The sequence below is a fragment of the Bubalus kerabau genome, chromosome 14 (assembly GCF_029407905.1).
Source record: "Bubalus kerabau isolate K-KA32 ecotype Philippines breed swamp buffalo chromosome 14, PCC_UOA_SB_1v2, whole genome shotgun sequence".
Taxonomy (NCBI): domain Eukaryota; kingdom Metazoa; phylum Chordata; class Mammalia; order Artiodactyla; family Bovidae; genus Bubalus; species Bubalus kerabau.
Genome location: NC_073637.1, coordinates 69857593 through 69877105, shown reverse-complemented (window position 1 = coordinate 69877105; position 19513 = coordinate 69857593). Strand labels below are relative to the sequence as shown.

Here is a 19513-nt window from a genome sequence, read left to right as displayed (position 1 = left end):
CACGTATACAGCAGCCGTCTCACCAGGAATTTATCCAGAGTTGTCACTTGACTACTCAGAATTTACTCCAGAATTGTCCCTAAATATTCCTGGCAGAAGCAGCCGTCCACATCCTCCCCCTACCCTCAGCAACAACCAGCTGGGAGCGATTAGCCATGGTTAGTGTGTCCATTAGCCGAAAAGTAACAAAGCCGGGCCTCCTGGCCCTGCAGGCTGTAGGCTCTTACCCTGTTGTGACCAAGATGACACCTGTCCAGAGTCATCTGACAGCTTTCCACAGAAGATTGTGAGGTGTTAGTCTTATTGTTTTGTGAGAAAGACATTGAACACTTCTGTCCATACGTTATGGTCTGGAAAACTCAAGAACCACCTAGAACTTACTGTGTTACGTGTTATGTGTGAAACCTCTAGAAATCCAAGCCTCTCTCCCACTGTGGGGATTCACTTTGTCCCTTCCTAAAAAAGATGCTGCTGCTGCTGCTGCTAAGTCGCTTCAGTCGTGTCTGACTCTGTGCGACCCCATAGATGGCAGCCCACCAGGCTCCCCCGTCCCTGGGATTCTCCAGGCAAGAACACTGGAGTGGGTTGCCATTTCCTTCTCCAATGCATGAAAGTGAAAAGTGAAAGTGAAGTCGCTCAGTCGTGTCCGACTCTTAGTGACCCCATGGACTGCAGCCTACCAGGCTCCTCCATCCATGGGATTTTCCAGGCAAGAGTACTGGAGTGGGGTGCCATTGCCTTCTCCAGGGGATGCTGCTGCTGCTGCTGCTAAGTCGCTTCAGCCGTGTCTGACTCTGTGCGACCCCATAGACGGCAGCCTGCCAGGCTCCCCCATCCCTGGGATTCTCCAGGCAAGAACACTGGAGTGGATTGCCATTTCCTTCTCCAAAGCTTGAAAGTGAAAAGTGAAAGTGAAGTCGCGCAGTTGTGTACGACTCTTCGCGCCTGCTAAATGTGTTCCTGAGCGGGTTTTGACATCTCTGAGTTTCATTTTTGTTCAGTTGCTCAGTCGTGTCTGATTCTTTGCGACCCTGTGGACTGCAGCATGCCAGGTTTCCCTAACTTCACTATCTCCCAGAGTTTGCATGCTCAGATATATAGAAGTGCCTGAAAAAGGACCCCACGATCTACCTGCTGTGAGTCTTAGAAATGCAAGCCTGTCTTGAGAGAGAAGGCTATGACCAGGGGAAAGGATTTATTCTCTAAGACTCCGGTTGCTCTCTGAAATTTATTCCCTAAGACTGGTTGGTTTGTTTTAGCCAACTTTTTACTGAAGCCCAGTGCCTCCAGGAAAGGACACAAACCAGAACTGTACAGCTTGAATTTGCGAATTACCCTTTCCATATATTAATATATAATAATTTCTAGGACTCAGTGCCACCACCAATTTCTTGTTGAATTAAATGGAGGGAAGGTGAGGATGGAAATGGGAAGTTCTGAATCCTTTTCCCTCGACACAGCTGTTTGATAACTTTCCCGTCACTTACGTGCTCAAGGAGATAGTTCTGTTTTCCTGGTGCTAATATTTGAGCCCCTCACAGCCTGGGATTTTTGCTTCCAATTTGGTTTCTTTTGCCTTTTAAATGATGAATCCCATGAAGCCCCCCCACCCCATGTATGAAAATGGCCTGCTCCTGTTTATGTGTCTCGGATACTTGTTTGTCCAAAGAAAGGACACCTAAGAGTTTATCTGCACACTTGGTTCTGATAAGGGAGTTCCTATCTAAGGTGGATTTCCCCCCCTTATTCTGAAGATGCCTCTCTTATCCCCATATCTTTCCCTTTTCTGTCTTCAGAGGTGGAAATTCTTTAGGGCTGTAGTTTATCTCTCAAATTCACGACCTTCTTTCCTTCTGGAAGATTTGTCTGATCACCTCCCCTCTTCCCATGTGGTCCTTTGTGGGTCCAGTTAGTTGAAGCAACTTAACACAGGCTGTTGTACTTTTCAGTGAAGTTCCATCCACTCTTCCTCCCGGTTAGGAAAACATCACTTTCTTGACCCATTAAGGATGAACTGTTTACCTTATGATCAGCCTCGGTGTCATATGAAATGTTTTCAGCTGAAATTGTCTCCCCCATTACCCTGAAACTTTTAGAAAATTCTTAAATATGCATAAAAGTTGAAAGACTGTCCTCCACCTGAATTCAGTAATTAGAAGTCATATTTGCTTTATTTATGTGTAGATTTTGGAGGGTTGTGCTATTGATAGTAAAATTCATCCATCAGGATATTTCATCCCTGAGTACTTCAGTACACACCCACTGTGAGTAAGGACAATATTTTATATGAAAACAGTCTTACCCAAGAGAGTTAATTCTAGGTCCATACTATCTTCTAATATCCAGTCCACATTCAGATTTCCCCAGTTGTCCTAAGAATGTCTTTTATAATTTTTTTCACAACCAGGCTATACCAGAGTTTTTATTTCCTGTGGTTTATTAGTGCATCAGAGACTATCGGGGTGATTGTGACGGCTTGGGGGACAGAACACTGGTGCAATCGTGTAGACATTCCCCAGGAGAAGATTGCATTTACCTGTCTGTTGTTGCCAGTTTCCTTACTTGCTTGATGCATCAGCGGAGGCAACAATGAATTAATAAGCATGAGTGCACACACCCATCACTGCTGTGAATGGACCACTATCACTCCAGAAGTCCAGAAGGTCTCATTTATTTCATGCAGCTAATTGTATCTGCCGTTGCTTTGATCCAGCCATGTACACACATTTTTCACACCTAGGAACCATCTCGTGTGTGCTGGTTTGCCAAAAACGTGTGTTGTTGTTCTGGAAGGGAGCATAGCTCAGGAGAGATATATGGGCAAGAATTCTCCAGAGATTTGGGTTTCCTGATAATTAATAGAGTTTATTTTGAGGGAGTACATGTTAAGATGTACAGAATAATTGACCAGATAGTATGTAGGTTCATGTATCTCCCAGCACCCCATCATTTCCCTTATTGTTGCACCCATTGGGTGTAATTAATGAACCAATATTGATACATTATCATTACCTATAGTCCACAGTTTGCATTAAGGTTCACACTTTGTGTTGTATATTTCTATGGGTTTTCAAAAAATGCTTATTTATTTACTTGGCTGTGCTGGGTCTTAGTTGCAGTACGCAGGCTCTTTAGTTGTGGTTTGCGAACTCTTAGTTGTTCCATGTGGGGTTTAGTTCCCTGACCAGGGATTGAACCCAGGTCCCTTGCCTTGGGAGTGTAGTCTTAGCCACTGGACCACCAGGGAAGTCCTCATTCTATGGGTTTTGACAGATGCATCATATCAAGTATTAACTACTACAGTTTTCCACAGGATAGTTTCACTGCCCTAAAAATTCCCTGTGTTCCACCTGTTCATCCGTTCCTCCTCCTCCCTGAACATCTGACCTTTTTACTGTCTCCAGTTTTGCCTCTTCCAGAATGTCATAGTTGAAATCATACACTGTTTAGCCTTTCAGACTGACTTTTCCCACTTAGTAATATGCATATATGTTTCCTCCAGGTCTTTTAGTGGCTTGCTAGCTCATTTTAGCTTATCACTGAATATTATTCAATTGTTTGGCTGTATCACACGTTGTTTATCCATTCACTTTGTTTATTCATTACTGTTATTTTTAAACAGATGATAGAACTTTTCGGCACATCGTAGATATTTGGTTAATCAGTAGTTATTAAATGGCTTAGATTGAATGCTTACTTTTTTTCTGACAGGTGTGTAGTGCAAAGGGAGCGTTGTGATGGAAAAGGCAATTCTGTGTTAGGAACTGATTTCTGCTAATGTGCACTTATCATTTAAGGAGAGAGCGTTTAACCCCACAGCCGCTTAGCCCAGCAGCTGCAGACAACTTTGCTATGCCCAGGCTTCTAACAACAGTTTAAACATTCTCCCTAGCATTGCAGCGTCCAATACAGTAGCCACTAGCCACGTGGCTATTTCCATTTAAATTGATTAAAAATAAAATAAAAAATTCGGTGCCTCTGTTGCACCAGCCATATTTCAACCGCTTGATAACTATATGTATCTAGTGGCTTCCACATTGGACAAGGCACATCTAGAGCATTGTCATCATCACAGATAGTTTTGTCGAGCAGCCCTGATCTAGAGCATTCAAATAGAAGGATGGGACTGAAGTGAGTTGACCAGGCCGATTCTGGTTTCTCTTTAAGGCTTAGCTGTTTTGTGTTGCAGCAGTTTTACAATGGAAGAGAGGAAGGCCAGAGATTTGTGTGCTGTGGCAAAGTTGCTTAAAATAACTTACTAGGGATAAAAAGACTGCCCAGGGCAGTGAAGCTGTGAAATCCTCCTTGTGTGACAACCCCAGGAGGCCCAGCTTGACAAAGGGTTAGGCCCTTGATCAGCTAGTGTTAAGGACTTTTACAGAATTCTGAGTTCTTGCTTATTTAGTTTGGTGAAAAAGCAGGGGCCTTCTCTAATTTGAGGGGTTGGGGTGGGTGTGGAAAGGGAGTTAAACTTCTCAACTAATAAGTTTGCAAATTGTACACGCATCCCTGGGTAAAATCCTGTGGTCTGTGGATTCCAGGAATGTGAATCTTGACCGAATATCACATATTAGCCACACAAATTGTAGCTCTCTCCCTTGAGATTGAAATTACTCTTATTTGGGAGCAAAAGCAAATGGCAGTTAAGTTTTCTTGTGTGTGTTTTTTTTTCCTTCTTTTTTGCTAGCTCTTGGATTTTATCAGATCTAATTTCATTCACATGGTAAGTGCCATGCTGATTCAAAGTATTATGGGTTGTCAGTCTGCTTAGACTTCAGATCTGTGTTCATTTTATGTATGGCATTTTACTGAAGTCTTCAGGTTTTTTCCTTCTACGTTGAAGTCCAGATAACAGACATTATGTGAAATTTTGCTTTTCCTTAATGCCTAATCCCGAAATAGGCTGTTGATGCTGGTGAGGGTTTTTAATATAATTTTCAACCGAAAGCACCAAATTGCTCTGTTTGCACACAGCAGCTTTAAATATTGACTTTTCACCTTTTGGCATGCTCAGGCTTCTAAGGGGCCCCATGTGGAAAGGCAAATTTGACAGAATAATATATCAACCAGAATTCCTGTGAAAAGGCTTAAAATATTCTGGTATTTGGACGTCCAGTCAGGATGTGACCACTTGGAATCATGACTGTCTATAAACACAGGCTTAGAATTGATAGTTTCTCTAAGAATAGGCACAGAGAAAATAGTATATTATCTTGCAAATGAAGAACTGGAAATGCCAGACCTCAAATGAAGACAGATTTCCCTTTAGTCTTTCAGCTAGTGTCACCTGCTAAACAACTCTCAGAAGAGTTGCTGAGATTTAATCAGTATTTAATAATTATTGCATTTGTTCAATTGACTTTGCTTTAAGAACTAACACGTCAGTCCTCGAATAAAAGGCAGGATAATGGATGGATTTCTTATATTTACTATGGTTTTCATTTAATTTTAAAAAGTATATTTTAATTTAGACACTGTTTCATGTTAGCAAAGTCTCGAGAAATTGATTATGGTTTCTTCACATGGGGTTGTTTTCTTAAAAGCCATGCAAGGGGAAAGAATCAATATTAGAGCTTTCCGAGTGGCAGCTTTATACAGAGCCCCCCAGCACGATTGATTACAGCTGTTTTTGTAAAGGATTTAAAAAGAACAATCTGTATTAAAAACCTCCTTCTTTGCTATGAGCTTGAACAGTTCCAAGCGGGTTTCCATGGGGGCTTCGCTGCAGTGTGACCACTTGAAGGGTTTGTGGCCGCAACGGCGGGCCAGGGCAGTCGGATGAGAAAAGGCTATTAGGTGAGGGGGTGTCGGAGTGCATGCCAAAGAGGTTACCGTGGCAGCTGCAATCATTCAGCCGAATTCCTCAGCCTCCAAAGCAGGAGAGGCAAGAAGCAAGTGACTTCTCTACCAGTGGTGTGTAAAGCAGCCGGAAAAGAGAGATGAAAGTCAGTCTCTGTTCCAAAGCATTGGCCAAAGGCAGGGATGTTCAAGCCAAGTAAGGAGGCATAGAAATGGATAGCCCCCAGTTTCCACACCCCCAACTGCTGCCTGGAGGCTGGTGAGGAGTGGACGCATCTTTACACCGAGCACCAGGAGCGAGCTCTAATCAGGCTGCCCGCTGGTGTCGTCCCAGTTAAATAATAAACTCCATTCTGTGGGCAGAGGCGCTGTGTGGCGGCAGGGTGCCTGGAGCAGTCACATCTATCCGAAACTGGTCCCGTCTTGAACGGCTGTGACAGGACCAAAGTGAGAGACTGTGAATGTGGGCTGGGCTCCCCGGTCTTTACTTCTCAGTAGGACCTGTGCTCTTTCGGAAATGAAGATGTAACAAGCAGCCCTGGGTGGCTGTCATCTGAAAAGGTGGGGCGTTTTACATAGACCTGGCCATGGGTTGCTTTGCAGAAGGCATTTGCAGGCCTAGGGTGGCCCATTAATTTGGGAAGAAGTCAAAATCCCGGGGAATGTGGGAATTTTTAGAAAATACTGTTATGTTTAGTACCCATGAGTGCTAAATCACACCATAGGCCTTTGGTATGGCTTGCTTTAGAACTGATGGAATCAGTTGGTAAGCAGCCTTTGTTACTGGATTTACTTGGGGGAAAAAAATTCCTTGAGATGATCTGATATGTTTTTGACTCCCAACGATTAATATTTGCTTTTCTTTATCTCTTGTATTTTTAGAAAATGAAGTGCTATTTCTCTTATGAAATGTGCTTATGAATGTGTGTTCCAACTGAGACTTTTAATTATCACTAGGAAATTACCATGAATTGGCCTTACTTGGATGCAAAAAATAATAATGATAGGCTCTTTACAAAAAATACATTCTCAAAAGCATTTCTTAAATATTATTTTTTAATTGAGCATGTAATTTTACCATCTTGCAGGTTCCCCTTTTCCCTTCATCTTCCATACCCTTGTATTGTAAGAGTATAAGATTCCATCAGCAGGATGTTGGAATGGCTCCATAGATGCTGATCAGAAAGACAGAAGGCAGTGCTGGGTGGTGGGGATTAGGTTACCTTTTGGATTTTTGAAGTTTTTTCCCCACATGTTAGTTTGAATAGCCAATGAAGTGTTTATCATTGTTGGGAAAAAATATGACTGTCCACACAGCTTCTTTCCTCTTCCTTTGGTAAGATTGTAAATGTTATCTTCAGATAAATAACTCATAAACAACACTCGACAACACCAACATGAGTGCTTTCTCAAATGCATTCGTGTAAGAGATGGCACAGGTCACGTGACTATAAACATACTCCCTGTGAAACAGATGCTTTTGTCTGGGAGCTCAGGTTTCATTTCTTGTGGAATTTTATACAGGATCTACAGTGGATTTCGTAATCAGTCTCTAATACCTTTAAATCTTTGCCTGCTTCCTTAGTTAAGGAAATCATTTCTTTAATGGCCTTCCTTGTTAATTGGTTGAAGAGTTTGGTCAGGAACAATTCCTTTCTACAACAAAAAGAAATACAGGGCCAGGGGCAATGAGTCTTGGGCAGAATCAGGATGCTTTTCTGGGAGATAATCAAGAGTGTGATTACCTTCAGCTCCCAATACAGCCACCACTGTGACTTGGCACTTGGTATTAAAAATCCACCCTTCAGAACAGTTTGGCTTCAGTTTTGAAATCTGTGGTCTCATCACCTTTGGAGGTATCTCCTTCTGTCTAGCTTTGTTCCTTTTATTTAGATAAGCGCCATCACGTTTTCAATCTTCTGGGGTAAGGAAGTAGTCACATGTCATTTTCTTCATCGAAAAAGTCTCCTAGATCAGGTAGTCACCTTGGCAACCCAAGGCTTTCTAGAATCAGCAAAAGGAGAGATAGAACAAGAGGCTTTCCTTACAGACAGACAACATTGATGTAACAGAGTGAAGTGAAGTGAAACTCGCTCCGTCGTTTCCGACTCTTTGCAACCCCATGGACCATGCAGTCCATGGAATTCTCCAGGCCAGAATACTGGAGTGGGTAGCCTTCCCCTTCTCCAGGAGATCTTCCCAACCCAGGGATCGAACCCAGGTCTCCTGCATTGCAGGCAGAGTCTTTACCAGCTGAGCCACCAGGGTAGCCCAAGGATAGTGAAGTGGATAGCCTATCTCTTCTCCAGTGGATCTTCCTGACCCAGGAATTGAACCGGGGTCTCCTGCATTGCAGGCAAATTCTTTACCAACTGAGCCATCAGAGAATGTAACAGAATGGGCCCTGAAAACCAGGAGCAACTCAGAACATCTTCAGGGCTCACTGGCACGTCAGCCCTGGAGTGTGTCCGGGGCACGGTGCTTCTAGGTCAGAGAGTGACCACTGCAGGTGGGGACTAGACAGGAAGGGAGATTGTTGACAGCCACACCTTGACGTGGAGTATCTTCCCTGCTTTAAATAACCCAGAAGCAAAGAATAACTAATGAGATGGGTAATGAGACCCATTCTCCATTCCTGGAGAAGGAAATGGCAACCCACTCCAGTATTCTTGCCTGGAGAGTCCCATGGACAGAGGAGCCTGACAGGCTACAGTCAATGGGATCATAAGAGTCGGACACGACTTAGCAACTAAACCACCAATGAGACCCAGGGCATTTTAGAACCTAGAATCTTGTGATTAAATATCCATTTTATTAGACCTTTTGCCCTTGTCGCTTTAGATAAACTGGATCAGGAGTGACCAAAGCACTGTGGTGTGATTCTGTGGCACTTTCCTGAAGTGTGCACTTTTGTTTTTTTTTAATGTTTGTCACTTACATACCTGTATACTTCCATGATGCTTTCTTTAGGCTCTTTCTACATGTATGTACCTGTCTGTTTAAATATATTAGCTGTTAAAAGTACTGTTGATGTTTGGAAGCTGGTTCCTGGCCATTTCCATTGTTTGTGTCTTTAGCAGCATATATATGTTGGGAAAATATAACAGTAATTAGGAACAAGATCATTCACAAGCCACCAGCTCACCAATTAACTCTTCATTTTTCTATTGATTTGAAATTTTTAGAGTTGTAATATTAGAAAATAATAAAGCAATATATACTTTTTAAATACAGTGTGTTGTCCAAACATTTTTCCTCATTGTTCTGTGGGATGTAATATTTAATGGCTATGTTGAGAAAATTAATGTATGATACATAATTGACATAGCTATCCTTCTGTAGTTGCATTTACATTGTCTCAGTGGTTTTGCCTTAATTCAGTAGTAAACATTCCACTTTGCCTTCTTTTTAGAATATTTCCTTAGGATAATTCCTGAGAGTAGAAATATCTGATCAGATGGTAGAAAAGATTTTGTATCTTCTTAAAACACATTGCCAGTGTGCTTCCCAAAGGGCTCCTGCCCATTTCTGTAAGTTGGCGTCTTTCACATAGAGCTCCTCTTTACAGGCCTGTAGAAAAGTGGCCGTATCAATGTTCAATCTCAGTGCTAGCTTAGACCTGAAATAGGCTCAGTTGGAAATTCCATTCACCAACTGCCCCTCAACTCTTGAGAGCAGGTTTATTCTCCAGCATTAGTTGGAGCCTGGCAGGGTGTGGTCTGCCCTTTGGACCTGAGGTCTTTCCCATTTTCCTGTCCCATAGGCATCCTGGGGCACTCCATCAGCTCCCGTATAGAGTAGAGAATATATGTGGCTGTGCCTTGGGGCTTAAAATTGTAGCAGTTGAAAAGCCTTTAGAGTGAATTATTAAATCTAAACCAGAGCCTCTTGGCTTCCTGTGCTTGACTTGGAGTCTGTTCCATTATGGTAGTTTTTACAAAACACTTCTGAATGAGAAATACATTCCAAATCTCTTCCCCCCACCCCCTCCCCTGCCAAACGCCACCAGGAAACAGAATCTGGTTATTTCAGTTAGAATATATTAATCCTGACCCTCTCCAGCCCTTGGGACTTTTCAGGTTAGGCCCACACGGCTTCTATTTTTACTCTAGTCTAAACTGTGGTCATATGGATGGCAAAATAAATACTAGAATATTTTAGTTCGGGAGAGAGAGAGGCAGCAGTGCTTATAATAACATGGCAGCAAACCTCTCTCTTCCCTCTGTTTGATATTCCAAAAAAGGAAGAAAGCGCCACTCAGAGCACATCTGTAAGTCATGAACATTTTCCTTCTGTGTGTCATGCATATTCAACATAACCCCCCTCCCTGCGCGGCCCAGGCGTTGCTTTAATATCCATTGCTCCATAAGAGCCCTAGTTCCCAGGTAACTCCCCTTCTCTCTTTGGACCAAGAATCCAAACCCTTTATCACAAAGAGAAGTGCAAACTTGTGATGTGTTCTGCTCTTGTTCCCCACTCCCCACCCCTCACCCCCTACCTCTTTTTTGACATCCAAGTCCCCGAAGAGGAATACTGGTTTTGTTTACATTTGGAAAGACGCTGATGCTGGGAAAGATTGAAGGCGGGAGGAGAAGGGGACGACAGAGGATGAGATGGTTAGATGGCATCACTGACTCTATGAACATGAGTTTGAGTAAACTCCGGGAGTTGGTGATGGACAGGGAGACCTGGTGTGCTGCAGTCCATGGGGTCGCAAAGAGTCGGACACGACTGAGCAACTGAACTGAACTGAACTGAATCCTAGGAAGAAAATTAAGGAAAAAAAATGGATTGAATTTCACAATATAGATGTTTCGAAACTCAAAAGTTACAAAAGGACATAAAGTGAAAACTCTCTCTAGGTGAGAGATTTTGCATTTAATTAGTTGACCCTGTAATTTTCTCTAGGTGACAAAGCATAAAGTATGTCAAGAATTTAGGTGCAAGGTTTAGCTTTCTTTCTGCTCAGTTTGGTTGGTGGCTTTTCTTCATGAAACAGTGGCCTATAGAGACTGAGGGCTGTGGAACAGGCAGCTTTGTAGAGTGATATGGCTGTGATATGATTATTGGCAAGGGAGCATATTCTTGCATATTGGCAAGGAAGTGTCCGTAATCAGGGCCATTTGTGTTACCAAGGCCTAGCTTAAAGAGAAATGGGACCGAGGCCCTGAATCCTGCCTGTTCTATGTCGTAATGCTTGGGGGTCGGGGCGGGGGTGAAGAGGAGAATTGCACCCTTCAGTTAAATAAGCATACGGGGGCTTCTGGGTCCTCCTATTTGAGATATTGGTTTAAATTTACCCACCAAACCATTTACTGAGCCAGGACCATACTGTAGACTTAATAGACAAACCCTGTAGGAAGAAAAATAATGTTGAAGCAGTACACCAACATCTATGGTGAGACATCTTCTGTGACAATGATATGGATTCTATTGAATCATAAATGTACATTGAGATGAGCCAAGTAATCCTTTGGTCAGGTTTTTTTGCTATTGTTTTTCTTAACATGCTGATTGTTGGGCTGAGCATTTTATTAGAGAAAGATTTTGTTTGTGCTTTGTTGGCTAGAAAATCGAAGTGCTTTGACCCACATTCTGTTCTTTTTTTAAACAAAGAAGAAAATTTTTACTGTGAAGTACTCTAACTCAGTGTTACTTTTTGAAACACTGTTCAGCCATTCCGATGTACTCCAGAGATTAGTGTTGTGCCCGGCTCATTGGAGGCATTCTTAATGAGTTGGCGAATTCTTCTAAAGTCATCCTTATCTTTCTGTTAGTCCTCCTCACAATATAAGGCTAAATTCCAGATTCCCCTTTTCATAAGGAGACCTTGTAAGAGCTCATGGATTGAGTTTTCCCCAATGTGTTTTAACCAGGTAACTTGTTTCAAATATGTGGTTATTTTCTTTCACCCAGTGGCTTTAAGCTTGCTTTCAGCCTTTCAGAAAAATGTGACCTCTCCTATTTGTTGAACCTTTACCCATATGCTGGCTGTAAAGCAGCAGGAGATACAGACAACACCAGACCTGCTCCTGGTTCCTCAGCCTTTTCAAGGAATGTACATTCTAAGGGGTGAGGTAAGATTACCACATCCAACGGGAAAATCTGCCATGACCAGTAAATTCTGAATGAGTGGTTCAGACCTGCAGGATTGTTAGTTACCTGTAGGAATTCTCTCATCTCCCATGCTTTGGTTTGTTTCAAAAGGTTCATGGAACTAGTTGAATTTGTTCACAGTTGCTGATGATTTGACTCTCTTAGAGTTTATTTTTTGATGTGACATTTTTATGAGCAGCCCAGTCATCTTTTTGCTTCATACTTCACACCCAAATGTGATTCTGCCTTCATAAACCTGATTTTTTTTTCTTTCCAGAATTGGGTTTATTTTCCTAATAGACACAAGTAAATAATTTAAACTAAATTCATACTTAATGGAAGGCATGCTGAAGTGTTTCTTAAAGTTAGAGACTAGCTTTTTATGTAATTAAGGACCAGTGTAGGTGTTTGAAGCAGGTCTGAGCTTAAAGACCTTTCTTAAGGATTTCTTAAGTAGGAATTTAAGAATCTGCTTTCATGTGTGACCTCAGCTTTTGTATGAGTTACACACAGGATGGTAGAATAAGTCTAGGCCATTGTTAGATAGCAGAGCATTTTCTGTAAACAAGTCCTTAGAATAAGTGCTTGGTAAATACAGTAGCACTTGCCTGTAAATATATAATGCAGTCATATCTCACACATGTTCAGGGACCACAGTATGCTTCCCAACAGTAAACATAAGTTTCTTTCCTTCCATTACATCTTTGATTTGGATGGGACACCTAATAGAGATGAAGGTGTTGCTAAAAATGAATGAGTGACAGTTGGCAGCCTTCACAGGGGCAGTGTACAGGATGTTAGGCAGAAAAGAAATTGTTAAGCTAGAATTCTAACTCTTCACACTGATTTTTCCCCATCTATAATGCCAAAAACACTAGTTCTGAAAGATGTTAAATAGATTTTCAGGGCATGTGGGGAGAATTTCCATGGCCAAAGTTTGAAAGTGTTGGATCAAGCAGAGTTCAACAGGACTCTTGTATTACAGTTCTTCTCAGAGCCTTCATTATGATTACGTGTGAATTACAAGGCGGGGTGGGGGGGTGGGTAGTGGGCAGGCCCAGCAAGGCCAACACTCTCAATAAGCACACACTTTGAAGCCCTAACTTGGACATGAATCCTTATTCCCCTCTTCTGAGCTGTCTGTCTTTGGACAAGCCTCAGTTCCTTGGTCCGCAGTGGAGATTGTTGAGATGATAAAATGTGCCAGTGCTTATAAAACACTTAGCACAGAATGCCTGGCACATAATAAACACTTAGCAGTTAGCTACAGTTAATCCTTTTGAACCCCAGGCTGACTAGCTCTGATAGCTTCGTGTTGTGGGGCATTACAGTTCAATAGCAAGAGCCCAGAATTTAGGTGGCAAATGTTTTGGGCTCCAGTTTGACCACCACCTAGACTGGATGATTTTTAAGTGACTTTATCACTGTGGTGTTCTGTGTCTTCACTTTTGGAAATAAATAGGTCATCCGGATACCTATAATGTCCAGTCAAGCTCTAAGATTATATGTTCCCATGGGCTCTACCTAAGCCAGAGTTGGCAAGTTCATCTTAAGGGCAAGTATATCATCCCTGTGGGACTATGTAGGAGAAAATTTTAATTATTATTTCATTTACAGTGTGTGTTAACTAGTAATAAAATAGGTTATTAAGTCATCTCCAGAAAAATAAGCTAGAGTTACAGCCAGTTTCGTGCTTTGTAATCACCATGAAAGTAAATAAGCATTTGAGTCTTTGAGGCCAAGTCAGGACTGAATGTCCCTTTATGCTAAAACTAAGAAACATCATCCAGGTGCTTGTTTCCTATGAGGTGATTCAGAGTGTCGTAACAGGCCACACAAATATTTAACTTTTACGTCTGAAGGCTAATTTTCTGAAGGTTGGGTTTGGGGTGGTGGTATCCATAAAAGGCTTTCTACTTTCTGACTTTGCTATCAAGCCTAAGTTTCTACCATGTGTGCGTGCAAGCTAAATCACTGCAGTTGTGTCCAACTCTTTGCAACCCTATGCACTTAACCCGCCTGGCTCCTCTGTCCATGGGGTTCTCCAGGCAAGAATACTGGAGTGGGTTGCCATGCCCTCCTCCAGGGGATCTTCTGGAACCAGGGATCCAACCCACATCTCCTGCAGCTCCTGCATTGCAGGTGGATTCTTTACCACTGAGCCACCAGGGAAGCCCCAGTTTCCACCATAAGGTGAATTTAACACCTACTGCTTTGAGCTTTAATTATCTCGACCACTGTTTATCGGTTGCACTAGTTTAAGGCATTTAGAGGACATCCATCTAGTAGATAAAGCAGTGTATCTTTTAAGGAAGACCTCAAATTTCTAAATAACAGATTTCCACCCTGGCAGTTTAAAACATGGGATTTGCTGGATGTAAGCTTTACCTCATAATAAAAAAAACCAGCAAGTAGATTTATTCAGTTGCCATCTCACAAATTTTCTTTGCTGAGACAATGGGAACATTTGTGATATTTCCCATTTTGAGATTAGTGCACTTGTGGCCTTCTATGCACCAAATCAGTATTTTCTCTGTTCATTTTTATTACAGACATCATATATGTTTGGGCTGAACTGTTTTGTCAGAATATTGGTTTTCATCATCCTCAAGTATGCGAGCCCCTCAATTTTCTGTCCTTGGAGGAGTTTATTTCCTCTTCGGGGTTTTGTATAAAGTAAATTGATGTCACCAGGTCTGAGTGGAGATTTTTTGTTGCTTTTTATTTGTGTGTGTGTGTGTCATGGAACCTGGGGTTTGGGTGGAGGAAGTGGCAGTAACTGACTGGAAATGCAGGTGAGGTCAAGTGGTGTAAGAATGTCTTTCAAGGCCAAGGAGTTTTAATTTTATCCAGTGGAAGCTGGGAGCCAAGAAAGGGTTTTTTATATTAGCAGGGGAGCAATGTGGTCATGTTTAAGAACGGTCCCTCGGCAGATGATGGATTCAGAGACAAAGCCCTGAGGGGTGGCTGAGGAAGGAAGCCTTTGTAACGGTCCAGGCCCAGCGTGGCACGGTTGCTGCAGTTTGAAGGGTAGGGAGGAAGCGATAGAGTTGGGAGACAATGGCAGATTTTACCAGCCTTCAGGCATTACCTCCTCTGTGGAGGTAACTCAGGGCTCAGTTTCCGTGGCTGAACCTCCGTTTTGTCCTGGGGTTGCTTTTCCTCCTCATTGTGCCTCGTTGCTTTCCACATCTTCCCTCTGCTCTCCCACAGCATGTCTCGCATCAGCTGAGGGGAGAAAGGTCTGAAAGACCAGCTTTGTTTTTCTTCCAGCTTGTACTCTGAGCTCTGTTAGCCAACAGGATTGACGCTGCCCCTTGGTCACGGCCAGTCCCGAATGAAACAAATTCGATAGGAAATCCTGCCGTCGAGCTGGGCCTCTGCACGTTTCCTCCCCATTGGTTTCTTTCATCCAGGGCTCTGTCTCATCGAACGCGAGAGTGTTCCGTGTGTCTTGGGGTTTTCTGCTTAGCGAGGCAAAGCACAGTTGGCTGGTGTAGAAGCCGTAGTCTTGAGTCGCCCCTTTCTTGGCTTTTGAAAGATGCGTGTCTTGCCCCCAGGGAGTGTGAGTGCAGAATTCATTTCCCTTTCTGGGCATGTTAACTGTAGCAATCCTTTCTGCACAGAGTGTGGAGTCTTCACCAAAGGAATTGTCATGTTTGCAAAGATTTTTTTTGTTTGTTTTGAAGAAAAGACAGTGGAGGTTTTCTTTGAGCATTATCTGCTACCGTGGGAAAAGAAGCCTGCTTATATGAGATCAGACTATGGAAGGTTGTGTGTGTGTGTGTGTATGTGTGTGTGTGTGTGTGTGTGTGCGCGCGCGCGCACATGTGCTAAGCTGCTTCAGTTGTATCTGACTCTTTGCAGCCCTATGGACTGTACCCACCAGGCTTCTCTGTCCATGGGATTCTCCAGGCAAGAATACTGGAGTGGGTTGCCATGCCCTCCTCCAGGGGATCTTCCCAACCCAGGGATCAAATGTGCAGCTCCTGCGACTCCTTCACTGGATTTTTTTACTGCTGAGCCACCAGTGAAGCTCTCTATGGAAGGATAGATATTGGCAATTCCTCTTAAGTGCTTGGTGCCCCTGACGTCCGAGAAGGAGATAACTTTTAGTGTGATGTCATAATTATTTGTACCACATCAGACAGTGGAGGAACAAATCCTTTTAGCTGCACTCAAGCACATTAAACATCCCATCAGCCCCAGGGCTGCCCTGGAGCTTCGCAGAGTCTGAGGGGCTGAGGGGGTGCCAGCTTCTTTAGATGCGTCCTGAGCCCAAGTCTTGTAGCAATTCAGGTCCCACAGCCTCCTCCTAAGGAACTGGTTGTCATAGAGAAGTCAGTTGCTTGTCAAGCCAGCCTGCGTGGTTGAGTCGTGAGGTGGCCACAGTCCTCTGGGAGACGTGTTTTGGCCCATCTGCCTGTGCGTGTGACAGACGTGCCCGTCTAGCAACTGGGTCACCTAATGAATAGACTTGCAGTTTACAAGTAGGGATTAAATATTTCGTGTGGCCCGTGCCACCTCCAACTTCTTTGACAGAGCCAAGAGGAAAAAAATCATTCAGTGTTGAGAAAAGGCAAACAGGTTTCTGCTTTTAAGTTCAAGGTTGCGCAAATAGGTCCCTGTCCACGTGTACAGTTTGGGACTGATGATCTCTGAGGCTTCAGATGGAAAGATATCAACTGTAGGAGTCCCCCAGGACTCGTGACATGTGTTAACTCTGAAGCCTGAGTCAAAGGCCAGTTTGTTTTAGGTAATCTCAGTCAGCAAATATTTATTGAATCCCCATGCCTTCCAAGAGGGCCAGAGAACTCAGGTCATTGAGGCCCTGCCTTCTCCAAGTGTGCTCTGCTGAGGGGCCACAGAAAAATGCACGCAGACAATTAACAATAACACCGAGCCTTTGTCTTTAGTTGTTCACAGGCTACAAAATCCAAAATAGTAGTTCCTAACAAGGGGACATGGAAGGTCTGAAAAAACAGAGCCTGTTTTGTCTACTGGACTTAAGAGAAAGAATGAGAGGGTTCTGCCGGTGGAGTTCACAGCACAAAGCTTAGTACACGCAGGACAACAAATGGCCCAAGCAGTGTTTGCTGAGCACCTGCTGCCCACCAGCTGGTGTGATTGTGGGGGGTTGGATGAACTGAGGATGTATGAAGCACAGTCCTTGCCCTCGAGGAGCTAAGAGACTGCCAGGGTCAGTGACGCTGATGGTGGGGCTGTGGAACCCACGGCTCCTGATACTGTAGGTTCACGAGCTTTGGGAAACCCGGCCCAGACTGGTGAAAGCCTTGGAGACTACTATCATGCAGCATGGCCTCAGAGGGCAGAGTTAAGCTCTGACTGTTCTAGGAAAATTCCAGCACACTCTTGTCTCAGGGTGGTCATTCAGTGCCTGCCGGCCAGGCCACTGGCAAACCAGTGTCTAATTAAGGTCTCAGTTCTCAGAACGTGCCGATGTGGCCGCTTAAGCAAAGCGGGCATCCATACCTTCACGGTAGTTGTCACTGAGGCCTGGAGGACACTGGCTTGGGTTTAGGACACTTCGTTCTCTCCAATCAGCTGTCGAAACCTGAGAGAAGAAAGTGGTGCTGTGATGGGGTGGCCCCGGTGTCCTCCTTGGAAGGTTCCAGTCCAGTGACAGCTGGAGCAGAAGAATGCGTTATTTTATCAATAAAAGGAAACCTAATGAAAGCCACTGTAATGAGGGAAACATTTTTTTGCCATTCCTGTTAAAAACAAACATTCCATTTGATTTTTAAAAAAATAGGACAATAATGAGTGCTGCCTTTTTCCAAACACAAGTGTTTTTTAGAGGCTTACAGGCTGCTGTATTTGTTTCTGGGCTTTCATGAGATACTGGTGGTAAAATATCAATTTACTGAAACCATTTAAGAAAAATTATACATCTACTCAGCCTCCACTTCATGCGAATGACTCTCTTGCCAGGATTAAGTTGAATTTTAATACTAAAACTCTTACTGAAGAGCTAAGAAGCTGTGGAACTGGTCGACTTAGTGAAGGATCCCTTTCCCTATTCAGTGTGTGATTTGCTGTTACCCAGTGCCAGGAATATAAAAAGAATGCACTCTTGTGGGTTTATTTGCATTTGTCATTAAGGCTCCACTAAGCCTGTGGGCCCCGGATGCGGCTCATGGTGGGCTGTTGCCCCAGTCCACAGCCTCGCGGGCCCTGCTCCTGGCGGGGTGTGGTGCTGGCCTCTGCATGGCCCCCGAGAGCTCCTGGCCATGATGGTGCCTCTCTCAGTGTGGCCGGGCCTGTAATTGTCCAAGGGACCTTGACACATCCCTGGGAGGTGATTTTGCCCAAGCACCCTAATACATCCCCAAGAAAGTCTTAAATGAGTGGACTGTCTTGCAGCTTTTCCAGTCAAGGAGCCTCACGGTGACTTTGGGAAAGCAGATGGCTCGAGCTAGGGCTCGAACTGGGGCCACTGGAACTCAGACAGCTTTAGTGGGAAGTGAGGAAATAAGCCCGTGATAGGTGCTTCTGAGGCATCTTCTGAGGATCCACTGGGTTAGGTTTCCCTCAGGAGCATTGTCTGTGGTCAGCCCTTGACGTCATGCGACTTGTCAGGGCGTGCTGAGGAAAGGTAGGGACAAAAATCGACTTAAAGGAACAGGAAAGAGGGACAGGTCACTGAGGTATAAGCCTGAACAGTGAGATGAATGAATAAACTCATTTCCTAATTTCTCACCATCCTCACCTCTCTTTGCTTTCTCAGCGGGCAGAGCTGACATCTGATAAAGACATGTACCTTGACAACAGCTCCGTTGAAGAAGCTTCAGGAGTGTATCCTATTGACGATGATGACTACACGTCTGCATCAGGCTCGGGTAAGGCTAGCTGCATCCACACTCATCTCTGTTCTCTGTGTTTGTGTATGCACGTGCACACACACACACACACTCTTACACACACATACACTCACACTCTATTGGAATGTGCTTCAGGGAAGCAAGCAGGAGGCATAACTGTTAAGGGCACGCTCTGTGGAGTCACGGTGCCTGGGTGTGAATTCCAGCTCTCAGCTACTTGAGCTGTGAGATCTTGGGAATATATTTAATTTGGCTGAACCTCAGTTTCCTCATTTATAGACTGGAAAATAATAATAAGCCCTCCCACATAGGGTTGCCATGCATCTTAAGGGGTTGATGCATCTGTAACTCTTAGAGCTTGCTGCTTGGCGTGTGGTCAGTGTTCTGTCAACATTATCAGAGTGATGTCCTGAAAACCACCCTCAAATACTAGTTTCATAAAACTGCCAGCCCTACCTTAAAGCTTATAGATGAGACCAAGAAGAGTTATACTATCTTACTGCTAGTGTATTGCTCAGAAGGAGGAGGGAGAATGCAGCAGCCAAGTAAAATGATTGTACACTGATACCTTCAACTCCTGTGGTGTATCAGTTATCTATTACTTCAGTAATGCCTCGTAACAAACCATCCCAAAGTGTAGTGGCTAAAAACAACAGTCATTTTGTTTAGCTCCTTATTCTTCAGGGTGGCAATTTAGGTGGCCTGACTGGGCTCTTTCCCATGTCAGTGGTCAGCTGCAGGTTGAGTTTGCTGATCTTGCTGGGCTCTGTCATATC

At 43.7% G+C, this 19513-nt stretch overlaps 1 protein-coding gene across 5 annotated transcripts in view; it reads left to right on the top strand.

Moving 5' to 3' along the window:
• The window catches only part of SDC2 (syndecan 2), a 122666-nt gene that overhangs the window by 84649 nt on the left and 18504 nt on the right, over positions 1 to 19513 (top strand). For 4 of the 5 annotated variants that reach the window (XM_055546607.1, XM_055546611.1, XM_055546609.1 and 1 more), the window contains one exon: positions 18644 to 18755. In XM_055546607.1, coding sequence (XP_055402582.1) covers positions 18644 to 18755 — 112 coding nt within the window. Of the gene's footprint in view, positions 1 to 6202; positions 6361 to 18643; positions 18756 to 19513 lie in introns of those variants that run through there. The other variant, XM_055546610.1, reaches the window with a different exon arrangement.